This window comes from Mauremys reevesii, unplaced genomic scaffold (assembly GCF_016161935.1).
Source record: "Mauremys reevesii isolate NIE-2019 unplaced genomic scaffold, ASM1616193v1 Contig123, whole genome shotgun sequence".
Taxonomy (NCBI): Eukaryota; Metazoa; Chordata; order Testudines; family Geoemydidae; genus Mauremys; species Mauremys reevesii.
The window spans coordinates 146,829-168,915 of record NW_024100742.1 but is presented as its reverse complement, the minus strand read 5'-3'; the positions used below and the strand labels follow the sequence as shown (position 1 = coordinate 168,915).

At 49.4% G+C, this 22,087-nt stretch overlaps 1 protein-coding gene across 1 annotated transcript; it reads right to left on the bottom strand.

Annotated features, from left to right (window-relative positions):
• Nucleotides 1–3,098: 3,098 nt before the first annotated feature.
• LOC120392913 (ras-related protein Rab-17-like) lies at nt 3,099–21,786 on the bottom strand. Its single transcript, XM_039517556.1, has 5 exons — nt 21,514–21,786; nt 12,231–12,382; nt 10,726–10,851; nt 5,849–5,942; nt 3,099–3,158 (listed from the first exon to the last, which is right to left on the bottom strand). Exons 1-5 carry the CDS (start codon nt 21,671–21,673, stop codon nt 3,139–3,141), a joined length of 552 nt encoding a protein of 183 aa, XP_039373490.1. The 5' UTR covers nt 21,674–21,786; the 3' UTR covers nt 3,099–3,138.
• Nucleotides 21,787–22,087: the final 301 nt, after the last annotated feature.

Below are 22,087 nucleotides of genomic sequence, written 5' to 3'. Positions count from 1 at the left end.
ATTAGGGGCCGGATTCTCCTTTCTCCCCCCAGGGTAACTCAGGAGTCACTCCACTGAAGCGGGTGGGGGAAATTCTCCACCTCCAAAAGTGACACAAGCCTTGCACACAGTGAGGCTGCTGGGCAGGAAGCAAATGGAACGACAGCCCAGGGGCTGAGAAGGCTTCTGGAGTGTGTCAGCGCTGGGGTGAATGTGTCCCACGCTCAATCAGAGAGGAAAAGGGTTAATGTTCTGCAAAGGGAGCCAGGCCCCAGAGGCCCCGCTCAGCCTGCCAATTAGAGGCAGCCAGCTTCCAGCTGGGCTTAGCAGGGCAGGTATTTAAGCAGGAAGAGGCAGCAGCCTAGGAGTTCCTAAGAGGAAAGCCTCTTAGACAAACCCCTGGATTCTCTGTGTGACCCAGAGCCCAGCCAGTGATCTGCTCCTGCTGGAGGTGGCCTGTCTCCTGAAGACCCTTTCAGATAAGCCTCTCCCTTCCCTTTTGGTTTTGAGCTGCCTGGGATGTGGGTGATGGATTGTGCCTGACAGGTCTATGCTGGAGGCAGGGCTGATTCACTTCCCAGAGCCAGATCAGTGCATAGACAAACTATAGACCCAGGCCTAAGGCTTCAGTGCCTGGGGTCCCACTTCTGACATGCCTGTGTGACCCATCCAGGACCAAGCCTGCACACTGCTAGGAGCTGTCCTGGCCTCAACACAGGTGATGGGAGGTTCCTCTTTCTCCATGTGGTGCTAAGTGCATTTGTCTGTAATACTTGAGTTGATGTCTGATGCTAATAGCAAGGTGGCCCCCATTGCTGTATCTCAACAGAAGCTAGTGACGGCCTCTGAATTCCCTATACCCTGACATAGGAAGGAAGCTGGGAAGTTTTCCATACTGTCTGTCTAGAGGAGAAGCTCGTATACAATTGACACCTTTGCAAAGCAATGAAGCTCAAAACCAGCTGCAAGATGCTGCACCTCAGTGTAGGAGTGTGGCCATTTGTCAGTAACTAATTGCGGTGAACCCACCACAGTGCAAGCAAAGTTGCTAGGTTCAGCCCCAGCTGAGTCAATGTGGCATACTTCAGCCATGGAACTCTGTAACGGTTCCCCCGGGCTGAGTCTGTCTCGGGTGAGATGATGTGTATAAGCAACAGCAGGAGTTTAGCGGTGAGATCATGTGACGTGCTGTAAGCACATGTGTACAGGAGGATGACTTCACCCTCCTGAAATAGCAGAGACTGGCTGGTGGCTGTTACAGCTGCAGTGAAATGAGCCCCTGCACTTCCCAAATGTGGGGTCATTGAACCAATTCACTGAGTCTTGAGCACTGGTTATAGCAAATGCCCTGTAGACCCTCAGCTGTGACCCCTTCCAGGGGTGTTTTCTCGCTGCATGTGCAGTGCTCCTATCAACGGTACATCTCACCCTGGCTTTATCTTGCAACGTTGGCTGCAGTGTAAATACTGTAGCTCAGGTGGTAAAATGGCTTCAGTTACTCCGTTTTCACAAGCTCATGATCCTGTGCCTTTTCAGATCAAGCTTTCCATGCTTGGTCTCCGCTGGAACTTAGGTAAAAAATTCAGTAAACCTGAGCAAAGTCCCTTCAGCTCTTTTGTGCTCCTCGGATGTAAGAGAATACACCCCCACCCCGCCTTCCACTGCCACACTAAAACTACTGCCTCTCTTCACAGCGACAATTCCCAAGTATCAGAGGGGGAGCCGTGTTAGTCTGGATCTGTAAAAACGGCAAAGAGTCCTGTGGCACCTTATAGACTAAGAGACGTATTGGAGCATGAGCTTTGTGGGTGAATACACATGCATCCGACAAAGTGGGTATTCACCCACGAGAGCTCATGCTCCAATACGTCTGTTAGCCTATAAGGAGCCACAGGACTCTTTGCTGAATTCACAAGTAGATGATCTTTGAATCTTGACATGCCCTTAGCATTGAGGCATCGGTGATCAGTTCACAACTAAGTGTGCTGAAATTAACAAGGTTAGATATGTTAGTAAACTGGTTACCTGACAAGCGCAAGACAAAATTTGATTTTTTTGCGTAGTCTGCAACAGAAAAAGTTTGCTGGGCTTGGGTAGCATCCTGGCAAACCCTTTTTGTGTAGATGCAGCACCACTGTGCCAGCTGGAGTTTCTAGTGTGGACGTGGCCTAAGTGAGAAGGTCTGATTCTCTTATTTACACCAATGTAAGTTAACGCCGTTCGCTTTAGTGTTGCAAGTGTGTAAGTTTGAGGAGAATCAGGCCCTGGTTTATTTCTATAAATCTATACTATTGAAGTATTGCCAATCCCAGGTACTCAAATGAGAAATCAGCCCCCATCTGCTCCCAGAAATTCATGAGACTTTTAAACAATGTTCAGAGTCTCCTTATTTACAATCTGGTTTCTGGACCTTCAGGGTGTGCTTGTTTCATGTTCTCAGTTTTTTCCACAACCAGGAGGGCCAGAAAATGTTAGTTTTGGATTTGTTGTTTGTTTAAAGATTCCCAAGTGATCATTTGACTCCAGCAGCTGAAGCTTTAGCAAACGCCCCAAAAATCACAAGACTCATGACAAAATCATGAGTTCTTAAGGCAATATTAAATTCGAGCTGCATGTTCTGGCTATTCCATGTCTTGCATTTAATGATTGGGTGACCTAAATGTTAACAGCCTCTGTAAAAGTTTTATAGAATTTGCAAAGGTGAAGGGGGGCGGGGGGGAGAGAGAGAGACTACTCCTCCTTTTTGCTGTTTTTATTTGTGAAGCTATTTTGCACTGTATTCTTGTATAATGATAACACTGAGCAAACACAAGCGAGAGGAGACTTGCAGCACTTTTCAGGTTCCTTGCATTGGGCAATATCTCCTCCGTACAGTTCTTCAATCGAACACTGACAATAATGAAAAATAAAAGCAATAATCACGGTCTGACACACCAGCTGCCCCCTAGAACCATGCTGCCTGCACACAATACATAGGGCCAGCCTCCCTTCCCCCCTTTGCCCCCCCTCCCAATAAAAACACACTTGATGGTAACCTTAGGTCAGTCTGCCATTTCCTTTAGTTCATGCACACTAATTAGTGTGATTGCTTGGCTCTCGCAGGTCCACGCGTGACTTCGTCCAGGGCTGAGGCTGAGGGGCTGGTTCCTTCTGTTGTTCCTATTTCAATAACTCGGGAGCTGTGAAGAAACTCAGAATAAGAAATTCTCGATCCTTCTCTGCTGAGCTATTGTACCATTTTGTGCTACATACTCAGAGCCTGCTCTGACTTTGTTAGGGCAAGTTTCCATCCACTAATGGAGCAGCTACAGGTTCCCCTGCTGTGTCCCCCTCCCATCAGCAGTGGGCTGGGGTGTGGCCCGATCCCCAACCAGCAGAATGGTTCCTGGTGGTGAAACTTAGAGCAGCCCCAGGGCTCTTTCAATTTATGCCAAGGACTGACCCACAACAAGCAAGAGAGAGAGGAAAAGGAACCTTAGGAGCCACTTTCTCCATCCCTCATGAGCTTTTTGGCTAGGCCTGGGGATCTGCCCCTCTAAATTTATTAAGATTTAAAATATCTAAATATGAGCAACAGGGGATGGATCACTTGATGATTACCTGTTCTGTTCATTCCCTTTGGGACGCCTGGCAGTGGCCACTGTCAGAAGACTGGATACTGGACTAGATGGACCTTTGGTCTGACCCAGTATGTTCTTATTTATAATGTTGATTTAAGTTAACTTTACATTTTAACTTTATTAACTTCCTATTTTTTTACCTTGAGACCCATATGTTTCTTGGCCTAGGACTCCTGCACTTACTATTTAACAAACTTCCATCCACAATTTTCCTCATGAACCTTTGTTCTTTCTGGAAAATGGTCCCTCCCTCAGGACTCTCCCATACACCTCTTCATTCCCCACCCTAGAACATCTACAGATTCCACCACACCTGCATCATGGACATCCCCCTAAAAACATCTCAGGACAGCAAATGTTGTATTGCACCAAGTTGTCTGTAGGAAATCCCATTATCAGATAGAATGGTGGTGATGATGTGCAAATCACATCTCTATAAGCTTTAGTGAAATTCTTTTTAAAAGGAAGTAGAAGTAGGAGACCCTAACTTGAAACTGGCATAAGATGGGTGCTAGGTGTCTCATGAATTGTCACTCTCAAACTGCTAGCATTCTTAAGGACCAAGAATATCTATGGGGTAGTAAATGCTTATTATTGGTTCATGATATGCTGTAGGTGGAATCTGTTGCTGCAGTTGTGTCCTATTATTCTAGAGCTTTCTCCAAGCGGTTTCATTAATAGGAACAAACATGAGAAGACTCTAGTGCCATCTCACGGACTGCCAAGGTAATGGCAGTGGTTTGCCATTTGTGCACTAGTGCAGGGTCAAGCGGGAGGCATACCCCACATTTGAATCCCCATATGGCAATACAGGGTCAGCTGGCTAACGTCTGTGGGGTAAGCTACGTATCAGAGGCCCAGGAGGCGAAGTGGGATGGGTGGGACAGAGCCCCAGGGTTCCAGGCCTGCATGCAGGGAAGAAACGGCTCCCCAGAAGTGTCTGCAAACTGCTGGTTCTGGTTAGCCTCCCATGAAACCAGCGTCGTTGGGGCTTGGCAGTAGTCGGCGTTCATGTGAAGGGAGGACTGACCACTCGGGATTGTCTCTGGGCATAACTGGTTCTTGGGAGGGGGCTGGATGTGTCTGTCCTCTGAAGAAAGAAGAAACCTCAAAGACTCTCTGGGCCAGTCCAGAGGAGCGAGGCTGACTCAGTCTAGCTGAGCCTCTGGCTCTGTTGCCTAGCCCCGTGGTTCTCAACCAGCGATATGCAGAGGGCTTCCAGGGGGAACATCAGCTCATCTAGATATTTGCCTAGGTTTCCAACAGGCCACATTAAAAAGCAGTAGCTAAGTCAGTACAAACTCCAATTTTATACAGACAATGACTTGTTTATGCTGCTCTGTGCACTATACACTGAAATGTAAGTACAATATTTATATTCTAATTAATGATGGTAAAAGAGAAAGTAAGCAATTTTTAGTAGTTGTGTGCTGCGACACAGCTGTATATTTGATTTTGCAAGCAAGTAGTTTTTAAGCGAGGTGAAACTTGGGGTACGCAAGACAAATCAGGCTCCTGAAAGGGGACAGTAATCTGGAAAGGTTGAGAGCCACTGTCCTAGCCGGTTCGAGGGCTTTATTCTACCCCCTAAGGAAGAAGGATGCAGGGATCTTGTTTTGCAGCCTGGGTGAGGCCTCTGATCTCTGGCCTGAGGGATGAAGGAAACATGGCTTGGTTTGTCTGGGGATCCTAACTGGGGCCAAGGGGAATGGGTCTCGGAGAGAAGAGCTCCTCTGGGAGTGACAGTGAGGAATCTGGGGAGTGGGGAGAAATTCCCACTTCCCCATTGCTAGGGCCAGTGGCTGGTGTTCCAAAGGGTGGGTGAACCTCCTCCCCATTCAGCCCTCAGCAGGTTCCACCCTCACCCCGGCGGCAAAGGCAGAACCACTCCAGAAGTTTGCTTGTCTCAGAAGTTGGGGGGGGCGGGCAGCAGGGGGGCAGCCTGTCTGTGTTTGCAATGGGGAAGCCACTGCTCTGGATCTGTCTCGCTCGCTCTTGGCAGCTGTGAGGCTTGACAGGCCAGAGTGTACCAGTCACCTCTTGTCTAGGCCTACAGGCAAGGCACTGCTGCAGTCACAGTAAAGACTTTCCAGTTCCTGGACCTCTTCAGGTCAAGTGACTCAACCCTAATTGCCCCTGAGCAACTGGGAGCAGACAAGCGGTGCTGTGCTATCGCTCACAAGGCAGAGAGCTGGCACAGACCTCTCTAGTGCTGTTACCTGTCCAGCGGCTTCTCACTTGGAACTTACCTATGGCCATAAGCACCTCGGTCACTTGGTGGTTGGATTTTGCCGATGTTTCCATGTAGATTAAGCTTTCACTCTTTGCAAACTCCTCCGCCTCCTAGTTGGGTGGGGAAGGTACAAAACCAGGGTTATTTCAAAGTAGACGTAGGTGTGTTCTGCACGGTAATCACATCCAGCTTGGGAAATGTCCTGGAAAGTGGTGGAAATAAGGGCTCCATTTACAAGGTATTGGCTCTTGTCCTTAGGCCTGGCAGGGAGGCACAGCTCCCCCCTGTATGATTAGACACCTCAGGCATTACAGGGCCCTGCCCAGTGTGGACTGGGCTGCAGGGTGCCAACCTGGAGAAGCAATCTCGGAATGGACACAAACACTAGTGTAGCAGGGCAAGTTGTGGTTCTCCTGACTAGTGGCTGAGAAGTAGGAAGAGGAGCATGCAGAAATCTCCAGCTATTTGCAAGGGTGGCTCTGGAACAAATCTCCAAGCCGGATGCTGCAAACTGCCTTAGGGCCTCGTACCCCCGTCGTTAGCTCCAGCGCTTGCACTGTCAGACTAATGATGTACAAGGAGCCTTAAGGCTCAGAACTCATCTGCATGGTGCATTAGTCTGCACTGGAGTGGGACACATTCCAGTGTGTTGTGCACTAACAGGCCTGTGCGTGCTGCAGTGACGCACACTAGGGAACTCTCCGTGCGTGCCAGCAGGCCCTTATGGGCCAGTTAGTGCACAACACACAAGTGCACCCTAGACCTTGCCCCCCGCTCGTGCAGACAAGCTCTTAGTTTACACTGACTTTAGTTCCCCACCTTTCTGAAGAGCAGCGTGTCCGGTGATAGAGCCACCGTTGCATTCCAGCAGATTCTGCTGCAAAGCCTAAAGCTTCCTATTTCCCCAGCTCACGCTCCTTCTGTTCCAGGCACACGGTTGCAGCCGAACTGTTTAGGCAACGCTTGTTTTCTCTCTTGCACAGCTCAAGGCATTGCAGCCGCTCTCTGACTGGACCCTGTTAAAACTCCCTGGCTCACCGGGTTTGGATGCACTAGCCTTGCAGACGGCTTGGTTTGGACTGGACATATTCAGAGCGAGATCTTGTCCAAAGTGTGGGGGGGGGGGAGAAGAAAGGTGTCAACACATTAATACCACAGGGTCAAAGCAGGAGCACAACTGCAACCATAGATGCACTAACAGGCTCTCCTGGGCTGAGATTTAAAGCCCACAAGCCAGGAAGTTGGCAGATAAGGCTACTGCGCGCAGCCTCCCTGCCCCCTGCTCACCCTACTCCTATCTCCGCTAGAGCTGGTCAGGGATTCTTTGCCAACGTGTTTCTATTGGAAAATGCTGGTGTGGCAAAGCAGAAACGTGGTTTTAAGCCAAACACGCACGTTTCCACAACTTTCCTCAAGAACGTTCTTCAAGTCCAGGCTGGCGTTGGGGTGAGAACCCTTTTCTCCCCCTCCCCCCAGCCCAGACTAGCCAACAGCTCTGTGTGTGGCACGATCACTGGGGGTGTGGGAAGCCCAGGTTTGAATCCCTGCTCTGCCTGGTGCCTCTGTTTCTCACACAATGGAAGTCTCGTTTTTCAGCCAGTCCTAACCCCCACCAGAGCCCTGGAGAAGAGGCATCACAACAACCTTTGTCTGCATGATCAAATGGTGCTAGGCAAGGGCACGTGCTATTGATCATGTGTCCAGCTGACACACAGCCTGTGGCTATAGCTGTATTTCACCCTTGTATGTCTTCAAAGCGCTAGCTCAGGTGACTGGCACCCAAGTTGACCTAGCCTGGCTGGCAGCAGCCACATGGCAACTCCCTCCCAAATTGTGTCCCCACTGGTGCTGCGCACTCCCGTTTGTGTTGCTCTGGCTTCTGGAGGCACAGCCCGTGGTTCTGTCTGCTGCAGTACGCTGAACCACTCTAATTCCTTCCCAGGGGATTGTGGGAGAACTCCACGCACTCTCCTGGGCGCACCAGGGGAATTGTGGGAAGACACTGGAGGCCTATCAGCACTGGAATCGTTTATTCTGCACCCTCACTGCAAAGTGGGTGGGTTTGTGTGTGGATGGGTGGGGGGTTAACGGCACTGAAGACCTACCCATGTTTGACACAGAGGCCCACTAGTGGTTTGTTACTCTGTGTCAGCGACTCTTGTCGGGCATGACATACTCACCAGTGTGGTGAGTGATACTTATTTAAAAGGTGATGTGGAATATGTCATTTGAAATTTAACACCACATTGCACCGTCACTGTGAAATGTTTGGAAGAACTCTGTAGCTGAAATCACAGATATTCATTCCCAGGGCTGGCCTTACCATGAGGCAAACTGAGGTGGCAGCCTCAGGTGCCAGACTGTGGGCGGGCACCACTAGGACCCAGAGTGTAGAAAATGTGTCTGGTGCTGGTGCATATGTATTCTCCCTGCTCTAGATGCACAGAGCTGGTGGAGTGCTGTGCTGGAGGAAGGAGGGCACAAGAGACGTAACAGGAGGCAGGAGAAAAGGTGAGAGGGAATGACAGAAAGCAGCAGGAGCTGCAGGGAAAGAGAGGAGGCGGCGCCTCTTATGTACCTCTCCAGCACCCCCAGGAGCCTGGACTGATTCACACCAGCTTCTTAGGGAGCTTCCTGTTTCCTGCTGCTTCCCTGAACCCGCTTGAGGAGAACAGGCAGTCACCTGACATAATAGGAGCCAGTTAGGCCCTTAAGATGCTGATATCTTCCCTCACTCAGGCCCTGCTACCAGCCTGCTTATTTGTCCTCTTCCATTGAGTGTTGAGAGCCACTCTAGCTGGCACAGAACAGCAGTCATGAGTGAAAGAAGAAAACACCCTCCGGGGCAGCATTCAGAAAAAGAAAGAAAGCAAAGGAAGCTTTTCTATCTAAGCAGGAAGGAGCTCTCCTGAGATACATAGACACAAATGTTCACCGTGAGCCTTCCGGCCCCAGTGATGATGTGAGTGGTGAGGAGATGCCTGATCTTCCAGTTAGTCAGAGTGCAGGTGACCTGGCAGCTACTGCAGCATCCATATCTCCCATCTCAAATGGATGTAACCAAGCACATTCCTGAAGAAAAGCGTAGATCAGAGAAGAGTGTGGTGGAGGCACAAGAAGCAGCTGCTGCTGAGTTTAGTTCCTTAAGTCTAGATGATCCAGGATTATGGACGCACTTGAGCAGTAGCCTGAGGGACTTCCTTGTTCTGCATGGGCCACAGCAAGTGAAACTTCATGTTCCCCAAAGACAATGAAAATAGAAGTTTCCATCCAACACATTACTGGTGTGAAATCCCCAATGGTGACAAAGTGGAGAGGCCACGGCTTATGTACTCAGAAACCCAGAATGCTGCATACTGTTTTTGTTGCAAACTCTTCCAGTCTAATGTTCCAGCCTATTGGGTTCTACAGAAACAAAGGACTGGAAACATCTGGCAAGAAATCTGGCATGCCATGAGAAGGCAGCAAATCACCAGAGAGCATTGCATAGGTGGAAAGAGCTTGAGATGAGACTAAGGTTAAAGGCCACCCTAGATGATCAGCATCAAGAGAAGATTGCATCAGAGTCTCTGTACTGGCAAAATGTTCTGAAAATGCTTCCGATCCAAAACCTAGCACTTCAGATCAGCTGTCTGGGCCAAACAATGGAAACTTCCTTAAAACTGTGGTGCTGATGATGGCTGAGTTTGATGCTGTACTCCAGGAGCATCTAAGAAGAGTCACCACTCAAGAAATGTACATACACCACTACCTTGGAAAAACCATTCAAAATGAGATCATATAGTTACTGGTAACAAAAATCAAACAGAAGATTGTGGCAGATTTGAAGTCAGCAAGATATTACTAAAAAGAACAGGAGGACTTGTGGCACCTTGGAGACTAACAAATTGATTTGAGCATAAGCTTTCGTGGGCTACAGCCCACTTCATCGGATGCATGCAGTGGAAAATACAAGAGGAAGCTATATATACACACAGAGAACCTGAAACAATGGGTGTTACCATACACACTCTAATGAGAGTGATCAGTTAAGGTGAGCCTTTACCAGCAGGAGAGGGGAAAAAGAATTTGTAGTGGTACTCAAAATGGTCCATTTGCAGCAGTTGACTTCTGGGCTGCACACCTAACATCAGCCATATGCAATAAATGACTTTAATGGTGCATTTTGTAACAAGAGAAGAACCTAGTGAAAATGTCCTTGCAATGGTGATGGTCAGAGAGCATTTTCTAGAATTTATTGACATTGATGATACTCCAGGAGCTGGTATGACAAATGTGCTTCTTAAAAAGCTGGAAGATACAGGAATTGCGATAGCTGACATGAGAGGTCAGGGCTACGATCATGGTGCCAACGTGAGAGGAAAGAACAGAGGAGTGCAGACACGGATCCGAGAGTTAAACCCTCGAGCTTCTTTTGTCCCATGCAGTTCTCATTCATTGAACTTGGTGGTCAGTGATGCAGTATCAGCTTCTAGTGAAGCTGCTGAATTTTTTAATGTAATTCAAAGCCTCTATATATTTTTCTTTGCATCAACTCATCGATGGCAAGTTTTGAAGCAACATCTGGGAACATTCTGTCTGACATGGAAACCTACCGATGCACACTCTGAACCCTCTGAACAAACCCACCAAAGCTCAGAAAAGTCTCGAAGATCCAAGAAAGTTAGCAGCTGAAACAGATGGCAAAATGGGATTTATGACCTCTAACATCGCTGGCAGCCAGTGGGGCCTTGCTATATTGCTCACTGCTAGGAGAATGGCGTTCACGTAAACATTTACTTATAAACTGTTCAGTGTGAAAGCCTGAAGTGCAGCACTTGGGAAACACGCTGCCGTGGTGTTTTTGAAAGAGAGAATCTGCCAAGTGCTGAGATCTTACTGCAGTGCACTTACCTCAAAGGTGAATTCCCGCTGAGCAGCAAGATCTATCTTATTGCCGACTAAAACAATCACGAGCTCATCGGGAAGAAATTCCTTCTCTAATTCCCTCAACCATAGCTTTGCTCTCGCAAAAGTTGCCTGGAAAGGTGAGAGAGAGAGACACACACACACCGACATTAAACCAACAGATACTCAGCAGCTGTCACATGGCCCAAAGGAGATTGGCAGGTGAGGGGTAAAAATGGTAGAAACAAATGGGTAATGCACTTGACAGATAGTGATGCTAGGAGCACTACTCAGCATGGAACCAGCTCTAAATATACTTGCTTCCCCAAAGCCAAGGATGACTTCTCCTCCATCAGACATGACCCAACCACCATGGATCCCCAGTGGGTCGTAGACCCAGCCTACAGGTGATGGGCTGAGGTGACTGGGCTCTCTTGTGATGGGGCAAGGATTCTTAGTAGCTTGGTCTACCTCTTCAATAAAGCTCTGTTACTGTGAGATGTTACTCGTCAGCAGCCTATGGTCTCCTCCTTCTGTAACTACCATGGCAGTAATACAGACATATGGCCCTCGGTGTTGCGGTTCCTGTGTGTTGCGTATTACCAGTAAAAGGGAAAAAACCTTCATAACGTAGTGGGAGATCATGCGACATGTCCCCCTGGAACAGTCCATCAGAAACAGACATTAGTGTAACTCATTTTATCTCTCTCTAAGTCAGGGCTTGGCAACCTTTCAGAAGTGCTGTGCCAAGTCTTCATTTATTCACTCTAAGTTAAGGTTTCGCATGCCAGTCATACCTTTTAATGTTTTTAGAAGGTCTCTTTCTATAAGTCTATAATATGTCAACTAAACTATTGTTGTCTGTAAAGTAAATAAGATTTTTAAAATGTTTAAGAAGCTTCATTTAAAATTAAATTAAAATGCAGGGCCCCCGGACCAGTGGCCAGGACGCGGGCAGTGTGAGTGCCACTGAAAATGAGCGTGCGTGCCACCTTCGGCACCCTTGCCATAGGTTGCCTACCTCTGCTCTAAGTGGTGTCGGTGCCACTAGATGGGACAGGACACCACACCCAGGTGTGGGGTTACATGAGGGTAGGGGAACAAAGAGCACTTAGTGATGCTCCCTCATTATCTACTTGGCTGGTGAGCTGGACTGGGCTGGGAGGCAGGGGTAGACAGAGAAATCTTGGCTTTGAGGGGGAAAGCGTGAGCATTTATTGTCCACTGTCAGTGAAATGTCTGTACCAGTTCCTTGCATGTCTTCACCAATCTTTACCAGAAGAGAAGGATAAACCTGCCCATGATGTGTAGCCCTTACGGGATGTGCGCAGGAAAAAGCAGTCTTGGTTGAAATGTCTGGAGACGTATTGGGAAGCGACCCTACACTAGAACTATTGCAGCCTACCAGCAGCGTGGCTGCATGATCAAGATTCAGTTGGGATATTTTAGAAAGATAAAGGCAAACCCTTCTGGAGGAGAGAGGCAAGAGAACAAGCCATCGCTGCTCTTACCTTTCTGGCTATGTCAAATACAAGAAGGGCAGCACTCACCCCCCTGTAATAAAGATGGCAAACACCATGGTACTTCTCCTGTCCTGCAGTGTCCCAGATCACAAGCTTGATCGTGGCAGTCTCTAAACATACCAGCTGGGTGAAGAAAGAACCTGGAAGCGCAGAGATGGGACAGCTCCTTGAGAAAGCCATAGCATGCACCTTAATTAATGTTAACCTTCATCTCGGTGATCTGTGTGAAAGATGGGTGTCGAGATTCGGTTGGAAAGGGCTGCAGGGGGAGGGAGGATGAGAGAGAGAATTAAAACACCCCCTCCCCCACCAAAAGCAATGTAACAAACAGGCTGGTGAACTGGTCTTACCCAATCACAGCCCGGTAGTACACCAATGCACATCAGCAGGGTGTAGCTGGGAGATGGGGAGGGGAAGAGGAATGAGAACAATGGTTCTTGCTCAATCCATCAATATTAGTGGCATTAGCAAGCTTTGGTTTTGCAGCTGTCTAGCTGGAGGAAATGTGATGGCAGGGTGGGAATTAGGAGTCTTGAGTTCTAATCCAGCTGTACAGTGCCTGGCCCCTGTTGGGTGCTGCTGTAACAGAAATACTGCAATCTCCCCGACACTGATTTGCATGACCTTGGGCAAGTCACTTAAGGCTCTCGTGGGCCCCTAAGCACAGCCCTGATTATACAGAAGCAACGCTGTCCCAGGAGTAGCCCCGGGGAGGTGCTCAGAGGCTTCTGAGCTACAACTGCTTGTTCTTGCTCTTAGCCCATGCCAGCAAACCTGCCCCACCCCCAAACTGGCAGGGCTCTGCTGGCCAGTGGGCCATGCCTGCTCCCCTCTCTCCCTGCTCTAGGGAAGTGAGAGGTGCACGTTTGCTCCTGCACACCTGGCCCAGAGGCGTAAAGGGGGGCAGAGGCCTTTGCTCTCCCATATTCCCCCAGGCAAATGTGTGGGCCAAGTCCCAGCCTAGCCCCTAACCTTCCTGTCTCAGCTTGCCCAGATGGATAATGGGTCTAATTAAAATCCACCTCCCTGGAGTGCTGCGAAAGCCGGCAAATGTCTGCAAAATGTTTGAAGATCCTTGGTCTGAAAGTGCTATAGCAGCTCAAATGTGCGGCTGTGCACAGTAGATAGGCAGAAGCCATCGGTTAAGGGCCAGATTGTCTGACAAATACACGGGCTTGAGGTAAAGGGGGCAGTACAGAGCCCAAGCTCTCCAGAGAGCCTGGGAGGGACAGAAGCTTTCTCTGAGTGCCAAGTAACGTAGGCGAATGACACCACCAGGGCCGGCTTTAGGAAGTGCGGGGCCCAATTCGAACAGTTTTGACGGGGCCCCGGCAGGGATGACTTAAAAAAAAAAAACACTTAAAAAAAACCACCTTTCATTTCTTACATGTATTATTTACTTTCCATGACTAGATACATAATAACAAAATTATATATTACAACATAATATTGTATATGGCTCTTTTCTTACTCCCACTTGGTACTTTCTACCAATATCTCTTGATCTCTTGCCCATATTGATAGAAGTCACCACATTCTAAAAGAATATTAATTATAGATTTTCACTTTCATATTAGGAAAATAATTTGTTTTGATAGTTGTATAACTGATTTTCTTCAATAATGTTAATTTTATGCCCCCTTCTTCCCCCCAGCACTGCCCGGCCCCGTGGAAACACTGCCCCCACCAGCGCCGCTCGCCTCGCAGAAACAAACCCTCCTTCCTCAGCGCCACCCCATCAAAACAGCTGTGGGCCAAAGAGGAAGGTTTGAGGGGGAGGGAGGAGAAACGGCACACATAGGCAAAAAGAAGTATTCCATTCTATGCGTCCGAAGAAGTGGGCTGTAGCCCATGAAAGCTCATGCTGAAATAAATTTGTTAGTCTCTAAAGGTGCCACAAGTACTCCTGTTCTTTTTGCAGATACAGACTAACACAGCTGCTACTCTGAAACCTGGCACACATAGGTTGACCAGATCACAGCAGTAAAATAGGACCTACCCCCTCCCCGCTCGGCCCCACCATCACACCCCTCTTCACCCCCTAGTCCCCCACTGACTTGCTGCGTCCCTCCTAGTCAGTCCCCCACCCACCACTCGCCTCATTTCACTTTCTCCCTCCCCTGCCAGAAACCCCCATACCCGCCCCTAAACCCCCTGCTGGCTCACTGCTCACCTCTTGCCCACTTGCCGCTTGCCCACCTGCTCGCCCCGACTTGCTGCTGCACCCCAGTATATAGCCTTATTCAAAGACCCAGGGGTCACTATATTACTGCACACAGCAGTCAGTCAATGCAGTTGTAGATAAATCTCTGCATTATGCATTTTTGTATAACTTTTACATGACTTTGTATTGAACCTTGGTAATATGTTATAGCAGGCCCCTAAGGTAGTATAATTAAGGTAAAAGAAAAATGTCTTTTTGCTAGAAGTAGAATAAGATCTCTCCACTTTGTAATCAATTGCCCTATTGAATGAATGAGGTGTGAATGAGGAAGGTGTGGAAGGCAGGCACCTCCAGACAGCTGCAACCCTTGGAGAGGGGCTGGGAGCCAGACCAAGGAGCTTTGCCCAGGCTGAGTGGGACGGAGTTTGGGTGCTGGGTGCAGGCTCCGGGCTGGGGCACGGGGTGGGGTGCAGGAAGGGTGGAGGGGTGCAGGCTCTGGGAGGGCGTGCGGAGGGGTGAGTGCAGGCTTTGGGACAGAGTTTGGGGGCTGGAGGGGGGTGCTGGGGGGAAGGGACTGCCATGCGGCTTCCTTCCTCCCCTGTTGTCCCTCACCATAGCCTCGGTGGGGAATGGGGCTGCCCCTTGCCCAGTGTTTGCAGGAGTGGTGGCTGGGGGGAAACCCAGTCAAACTCTGGTTTTACTCTTTCGCTGATGGGTCACTTAAACCCCTTACAAACTCCTTCCTGCCTCTTTCACTCCCCTTTTCTACTGGGCTTGTTTGATCTTTTCGGTGAAGCCAGATGAAAACCACAAACCCCAGTGAGAGCAACAGGCTGGAAGACTAGACTGAACCCACCACCCAGCCTAGTCCATCCCAGAGCCCAGGACTGAGGGCAAATGTCCCCCCACCCCCAGGCCACCTGCTTCCACTCCTGGCCTCTCCCAGTGCTGCCAGCGATTCTGTATGGCTGCATCGGGTGGGATTTCAAGCGGACCCCTCAACCCCCCGCTAAATTCACCCCTGTTTTGTGACCACTCTGCACCAAGAGCACCTTCCTTCCCTGCCCTAGAGCTGCTGGATGGCTAGAAAGCTAAGCTGGACATTTGATTGATCTAGAATATTATCATGCCCCCCCCCCCAACCTTAATATCCACAAAGCTTTGGGGGGGGGCTATTCCCCCCCAAGCCGGTCTATTTCATTGTTGCAGGGCAAATGAAGGAGCCATGGTTTAATGGAAATATTCAGCCCCTACAGCAGTCTTGCAGCAGGAAAAGCAGAGTTGATGGGAAGGGAACAGGTTTGGATAGGAGCCCCTGTCCTCCTCCTTTGCAAATAATTTGGAGAGGGAAATTTGATCACTCAGTGCCTCAGTTTCCCCTCTTGCGGGGGGGGGGGGAGATAAAAGTCTCAGCCTGCCATGTTGCAGACCTTTCGCATTCTCCCCTCTTGATGTATTTGATTTCCCCCCCTCTCTCTCACCTGGAGTTCACAGCACTAAGTACCGGCTCGGGGCTTTTTTCCTGGGTTACAGGATCCCAAGACTTTAGTTTTGAAACAGACACAGGCAGGCACCAACTCACCCTCAGACACCAACACAACGAAAACAACCCAATATTACAACCCTCCGGGGAATCACAGGGTCAAACACTCACGGCTGGAAGCCCCAGCAGCTGCTCAGGTGAGTGAGATCCACTGCAGAGATTCCTGTCTCCCACCAGACCGGAAGCTCCCTCGGCGTCTCCTCCAGGTGAGTGCTGGGGGAGGGGGAGGGGGAGGGGAAGGAAGACACATGTGCCTTCTCCCCCCCACCCCCTCCTCCTCACGACCTGCAAGTACAGCCAGGGCTGCCTCTGCCAGCCAGCCTCTCTCATTGCCTAGCAACAGCTGCTGCTTCTGGGAGACGCAGAGTTTGCTTCCGGGAGAGACGCTGCTGGTGCGGGGGGGCCCCTTCAGGCGCGGGGCCCAATTCGGGGGAATCGGGCAAATCGGCCTAAGGCCGGCCCTGCCTGGGAGGGACAAAGTTATGTCTGGCAACGACTTCCTCAAGGCTACAGAGACAGCCCCACGATTTTCAGCCAGTGCCTACGCCACGACTTGGAAGGCTTCACCAGTCCGCAGGGATCCACGTTAGTCCTATACGTAGATGACATCCTACTAGGTAACCGCGAAGAAGCCGCCCTCCGCATCGATGGTAAGGCACTTTTATTATACCTACACACCAGAGGCCACAAGGTAGACCCTAACAAGATTCAGTGGGTCTCACAGAAGGTCCGATATCTGGGCTTCCTGTTAACCCCAGAGGGGAGACAAATGGACCCAGTCCGCATAAAGACTATCCAAAACTGCCCTCTGCCAAACACCAAGAAACAACTTCGAGGTTTCTTAGGATTAATTGGCTTCTGTCGACCTTGGTTGCCGTCCTGCGGGGAGTTGAGCAAACCGCTCCACCGACTGACTGCTAACCTTGCTCCTGACCCTGGGTCATTTTACCACGGTCTGGACCTCTCATGCCTTGTCAGCCCTTCTGCGTAGGGGCACAACCCAAGTCTTTTCGGCCCATCGTCAGCAGCAGCTAGAGGCCGAACTCCTAAAAGACACTAATCTAATTTTTAAAAGGTGTGGGCCCCTTAATCCAGCTACCTTGCTTCCTGACCTGCCAGTCCTCCAGGATCAGCACAACTGTGTGAAAGTAGTTCATAGCATCTTACAGATAAGGAACAACCTGTTTGACGTGCCACTGGACAACCCTGATTGCATCCTCTTCTCGGATGGAAGCTCCTTCTATGTTGATGGCAAGCGTTTCACCGGTTATGCAGTCACCTCTGAATGGGACATTCAAGAGGCCGCCTCACTGCCAGGCAACTGGGGAGCCCAAGCCGCCGAACTCTATGCCCTGGCCCGAGCTTGCCAGTTGGCCGCTGGTAAGACCGTTACCATTTTTACTGATAGCAAGTATGCTTTTACCCCGTACCAGTACCCGCTGCTGAACTACAGTCGTGGGAGAGCCTCGGAGCCACTCTGGTCAAAGGGACCTGGCTTATGCCGGATGGCCGAGCCTGCCTCCCTCGCTCCACATACCCCGTGGCAGTTCGCTGGCACCATGATAAGGGGGGTCACTACGGCACACACGCCCTTGTGGACACCATCGCTCGCTTTTGGTATGCTCCAGGCATTCAACCCTACTGCCTGTCAATAGTGAAAGCATGCAGCACATGTCAGCGAAATGGACCTGCTCCGCCTCTTAACAAAATTAAGGGTGGAAGACCGCCACCTGCTGCTCCATTTCAACATCTTCAAATTGACTTTGCAGATATGCCAAAGGCTTTTGGGAAAAAACACCTCCTTGTTTTGGTTTGCCCTCTGACTTCATGGGTCGAAGCTTTTCCTACTGCTAATTGTACTGCTGCCACAGTGGCGAAGATCCTCCTTAGAGACATTGTACCCCGTTTTGGCATCCCTCTTATACTTGACTCAGATCGCGGACCCCACTTTACTGGTAATGTCCTTGGCCGTTTAGAACAAGGACTGGGCATTTCACACTCCTTTCATACACCCTACCACCCCCAGTCTAGCGGGAAAGTTGAGCGTATGAATAGGGAGCTTAAGCTTACATTGGCTAAATACTGTCAGGAAACAGGGTTAAAGTGGCCTCAGGTACTTCCCTTGGTCCTGTTTCACCTTCGTACTCGCCCAACCCGTGTATTGGGATTATCCCCCTTTGAACTGCTCTATGGACACCCCCCTTTCAAAGGCGGGGTGCTACCACGTGCTGATGTTTCACTATTGGGAGGGGATCATATGACCGCATGCCAGTTTCTCTCCCTACAGGCTCGCCTCCGTACCCTTTGGAAAGCCTCGCCAGGCTCGCCTCCGTACCCTTTGGAAAGCCTCGCAGTTTTCCCAGACCGTGCCACTAGAAGAACAGATCCACCCGTTCCAACCAGGGGACTTCGTCTGGGCCAAAAAGTTCGTTCGTGGCGACGCCCTCCAGCCGAGGTCCTGGATCCACCACTCCCACGTCAAGCCAGCCGTAGTGGACCACAGTGACGGACCAGCAACTCTTGCCACCACTAAGGACACTGCCTCTGACCAGTGGACCAGCTTACCTCTTTCAGACATCAGACTTAAATTGACTCGGAAAAAATGAGACGACCTTTTATTCTGACAACTGTATGTTTTTTATTATGCCTTTTTAGTTTATTTTCTGCTTATGAAGATAATGCTTTTATTAGATATTCCCAGTTTATTCTTTTCCTACTTCAGCCAAAGGCCTTACTCTCTTCGAGTTGGCCCAGGCTGAAATTGCCAAGCGACCTTTGGCTCCTTAAAATGGGGTGTAGCTTTGGTAAATAGTTATCCCAAAGCTACAAATGGAGGAATGTTGAGTCTGAACTCTTTATGAACTGAAACTTAACTCAGACTACATGTCTCTGTCTGAAACTTTTAATCAAAAGCTCTGACCTGCGAACTACTCCTGACACCTCCCCCCTCCCAATAAGTAGCCATCTCCTCCTTTGTCTTTTCTAATTTACATTTTAACCTGTTTTATCCTGTAGAATCTTGTTTGATTATGCTTGACCATTATGATCTGTTAATCACTTTGTTTACTTCTGTGTATAAATATTGATGCTCAACCCTAATAAACTTGCCACACTTACTCCGAAGCTTTGCTCTTAAGCTAAGGATGGTGTGAGCCCGTTGATCAACGAATTGTTGTCTGGTCTCTGACAGATCTCTGAGCCCTATACCAACTCCGCACAAACTCGGGTGCTGGAGAGGTGAGTAGGACTTGCTTTTTACCTAACAGGCCCTTCTTTAAAACAGGAAGAAAAGGGTCTTTCTGCCTATTTCTGATGTAAAGACACAGAGCCAGATCCTTGCTTATGTAAATTGGCCTTGCCTCCATTGAAGTCAACATCTAACAGGTGGGGATCAGTCCCATGAACATCAATGGCCTCCCTAGCTCATACCAGGGTCTGTAAGCTTGCAAAACTTCCTAAAGAGACTTAACCGACCTTGGGTTGACATCTCCACTAAAAACTAAAGCCGTGTTTTCCACCAATGTTGCCTACTGAGATGAATGTTTTTGCTTCTGATGATGGGAGCGCGTAGCAGAACTGGGTGAATAATGGTGGGTTGGTTTTGTTGTTGGCAATTTGAAAAGTCAAAACAAAATTGATTGCAAGTCCAACACCACATGAAATGTTTCAAACATTTTGACTCTACGTCGAGAGAAATTTTATTCTGGGTCAAATGAAACATTTATTTTAATTTTGACCATTCTAAATAATTATTATAAAATAAGACTAAAGGAATTTTTGAAAGTCATTTCAAACCAAAAAAATGAAACATTGTGATTTTTTTAAAAAACAATTCAGTGAAACTACCATGAACTCACAAGGTGGGTGAGATAAGATCTTATCTCGGACCAACCTCTGTTGGGGGAAGGGACACACTTTCATGCTACACAGAGCTCTTCTTCAGGTCTGAGGAAGGAACCGGAGTGTTACAGCTAAATCCTCCGCTTCCTACCCAGACCCCGAAGAGCTCTGTAAAGCTCAAAAGCTTGTCCCCTCTAGGGTGACCAGATAGCAAGTGTGAAAAATCGGAATGGGGGTGGAGGGTAACAGGCACCTAGATAAGATAAAGCCCCAAATATTGGGACTGTCCCTGTAAAATTGAGACATCTGGTCAACCTAGTCCTCTCGACCAACAGAAATTGGTCCAATAAAACACCTACCTTGTCTGTTCAATATTCTGGGACCAACCTGGCTACATGAACACTGTTACCATGAACTCCTAAAATGTGGTGGTGTCCCTGGATCTGCAGCTTTTTCAGAAAAAATGTTCTGCTGAAATTTCACCTAGTTCTAGTGTGAGTGGGTGTCTGTTGAAACACCAGGAAAATGTCAAAGGCAGGTTTGCTGATCACATTGGAGAGGCTAGATGGGCTGCTTTGACTAGAGTGACTGGAGTGATATCATGGGCAGAGCTGCTGGGAGTCTGGGAAGATAGCCTTTTAAATGTCATCCGTTGGAGGCTCCGTTGTCATACGTCCTCTGTCACAAACAGGGCAGAACAGAGTGTTACGTCTGTTTTTCTGACACCCAGGAATTCTACAAGGGGTGGTTCCAACCAAACCCACTAGATCGGACTCTGAAGCGCAGTTCCTGGGATTCCAGGATGTGCCTGTGTCAGTTTCTGCAGCGAGAGTAAGAAAGTGGTGCAATGTCGCAGTGAGCGCTGGGATTGGGACTGGCACACATCCAGAGATAATGCAGTGCGATTGGTAGTATTTCTGTGGGGGCAGCTGGGAGAGCCAGGACTAGGGGGAGAGCACGGAGAGAACGCAGAGGGGAAAATCTATAACATTGAATAGTAAATGGTGAACACTCTCTTGGGTTACTCAGAACTGGCAGGTGTAGACCAAAACTCTCCGCTGAGGTGACCTATTTAAATGCTGCACTACCTGCAATGAACCGCTAGCTGTCACTCTGACTCCACAATGAACACAGCTGTGTTGCTGGTCCCCTGTTCATGATTTCCTGTCTCCAATCTACCCCAGCAGAGAAATGTGTCCTGCCTGGGGCCTGAGCCTCCCTGCCAGTGAACTCCAAAGGCCCTTTGCCACTGGTGTCGGTGGAGCAGGAGATGCTGAGGCCTGACTTTTTTCAGACGTGCTTCTTAGGTTGGTGCCTAAAGATCCAGCTCTGAAGAGCAGCGTCAGACAAGGCCCAGCTTTTAAAATGGGCACATCAGCCTGCACAGCTTGCGCCGCCTTAACCAGACTTTTCCGGATCTCGCCGTTGTCAGACCTGTGCCTGAGCTGAGAAACCAAACTAACCCCGCGCTCACGGGCTGTAACATTGGGGATCTGTTGGGTCACGTTCCGTTAGCCGCCAGAGCTGCCAGCTGGAGCCCCTAACCCTGCCTGCTGAGTGACGTCCTGCTGCTTCACTGCTGGGCCTGAGAGCTTAAGCAAAACCAGACTTCACGCTAGCGTCGCTCCGCTGACTTCAGCAGAGACACTCCTGCTACAAGGGAGACGCAGATCAGGCCCTTTGTGTTGCACCAAAGGATTAGTTCATTGCTCCCACTCACTCACATCCCACAGTGGGCACGGATTCCCTGACGTCGTTTTTCACACGGCGGAAGGCTGTGCTTGACTTTCCCACGGCCGCGCTCCCCAGCAGAACCACCTCGGAGATGTAGGCTTGCTCCGTGGACGGCCCCGCCCCCACCTGCTGCGTTCTTCTCGGGGCCATATTCTGCAAAGAAGAGAGAACCCTGTTCAAAAGGCATTGACAGTGCGCTCCAGGGCCCTCGGATGATTAGCTGCGTACACGCTAAAGAGTTAGGCCCCAGGCCTCGATTTCCCACTCAGCGTAGCAGGAGACGTGGCTCCAGTTTAACCCTGATATTCTGTGATTCTATCTGCTATTCTATGATGCTGTATGATTTAGTTGGGAATTGGTCCTGCTTTGAGCAGGGGGTTGGACTAGCTGAGCTCCTGAGATCCCTGCCAACCCTGATATTCTATGATCCTCCCTGCACCCCCGTTCCAATCATTCAAGCTCAACATGCTTAAAAGAATCCTAATGGGAGTCTAACCCTACGGGTACATGTACAGTACAGGGGGCTGTACCAACATAGCTCTGTCACTGTATTGGCCAGTATAA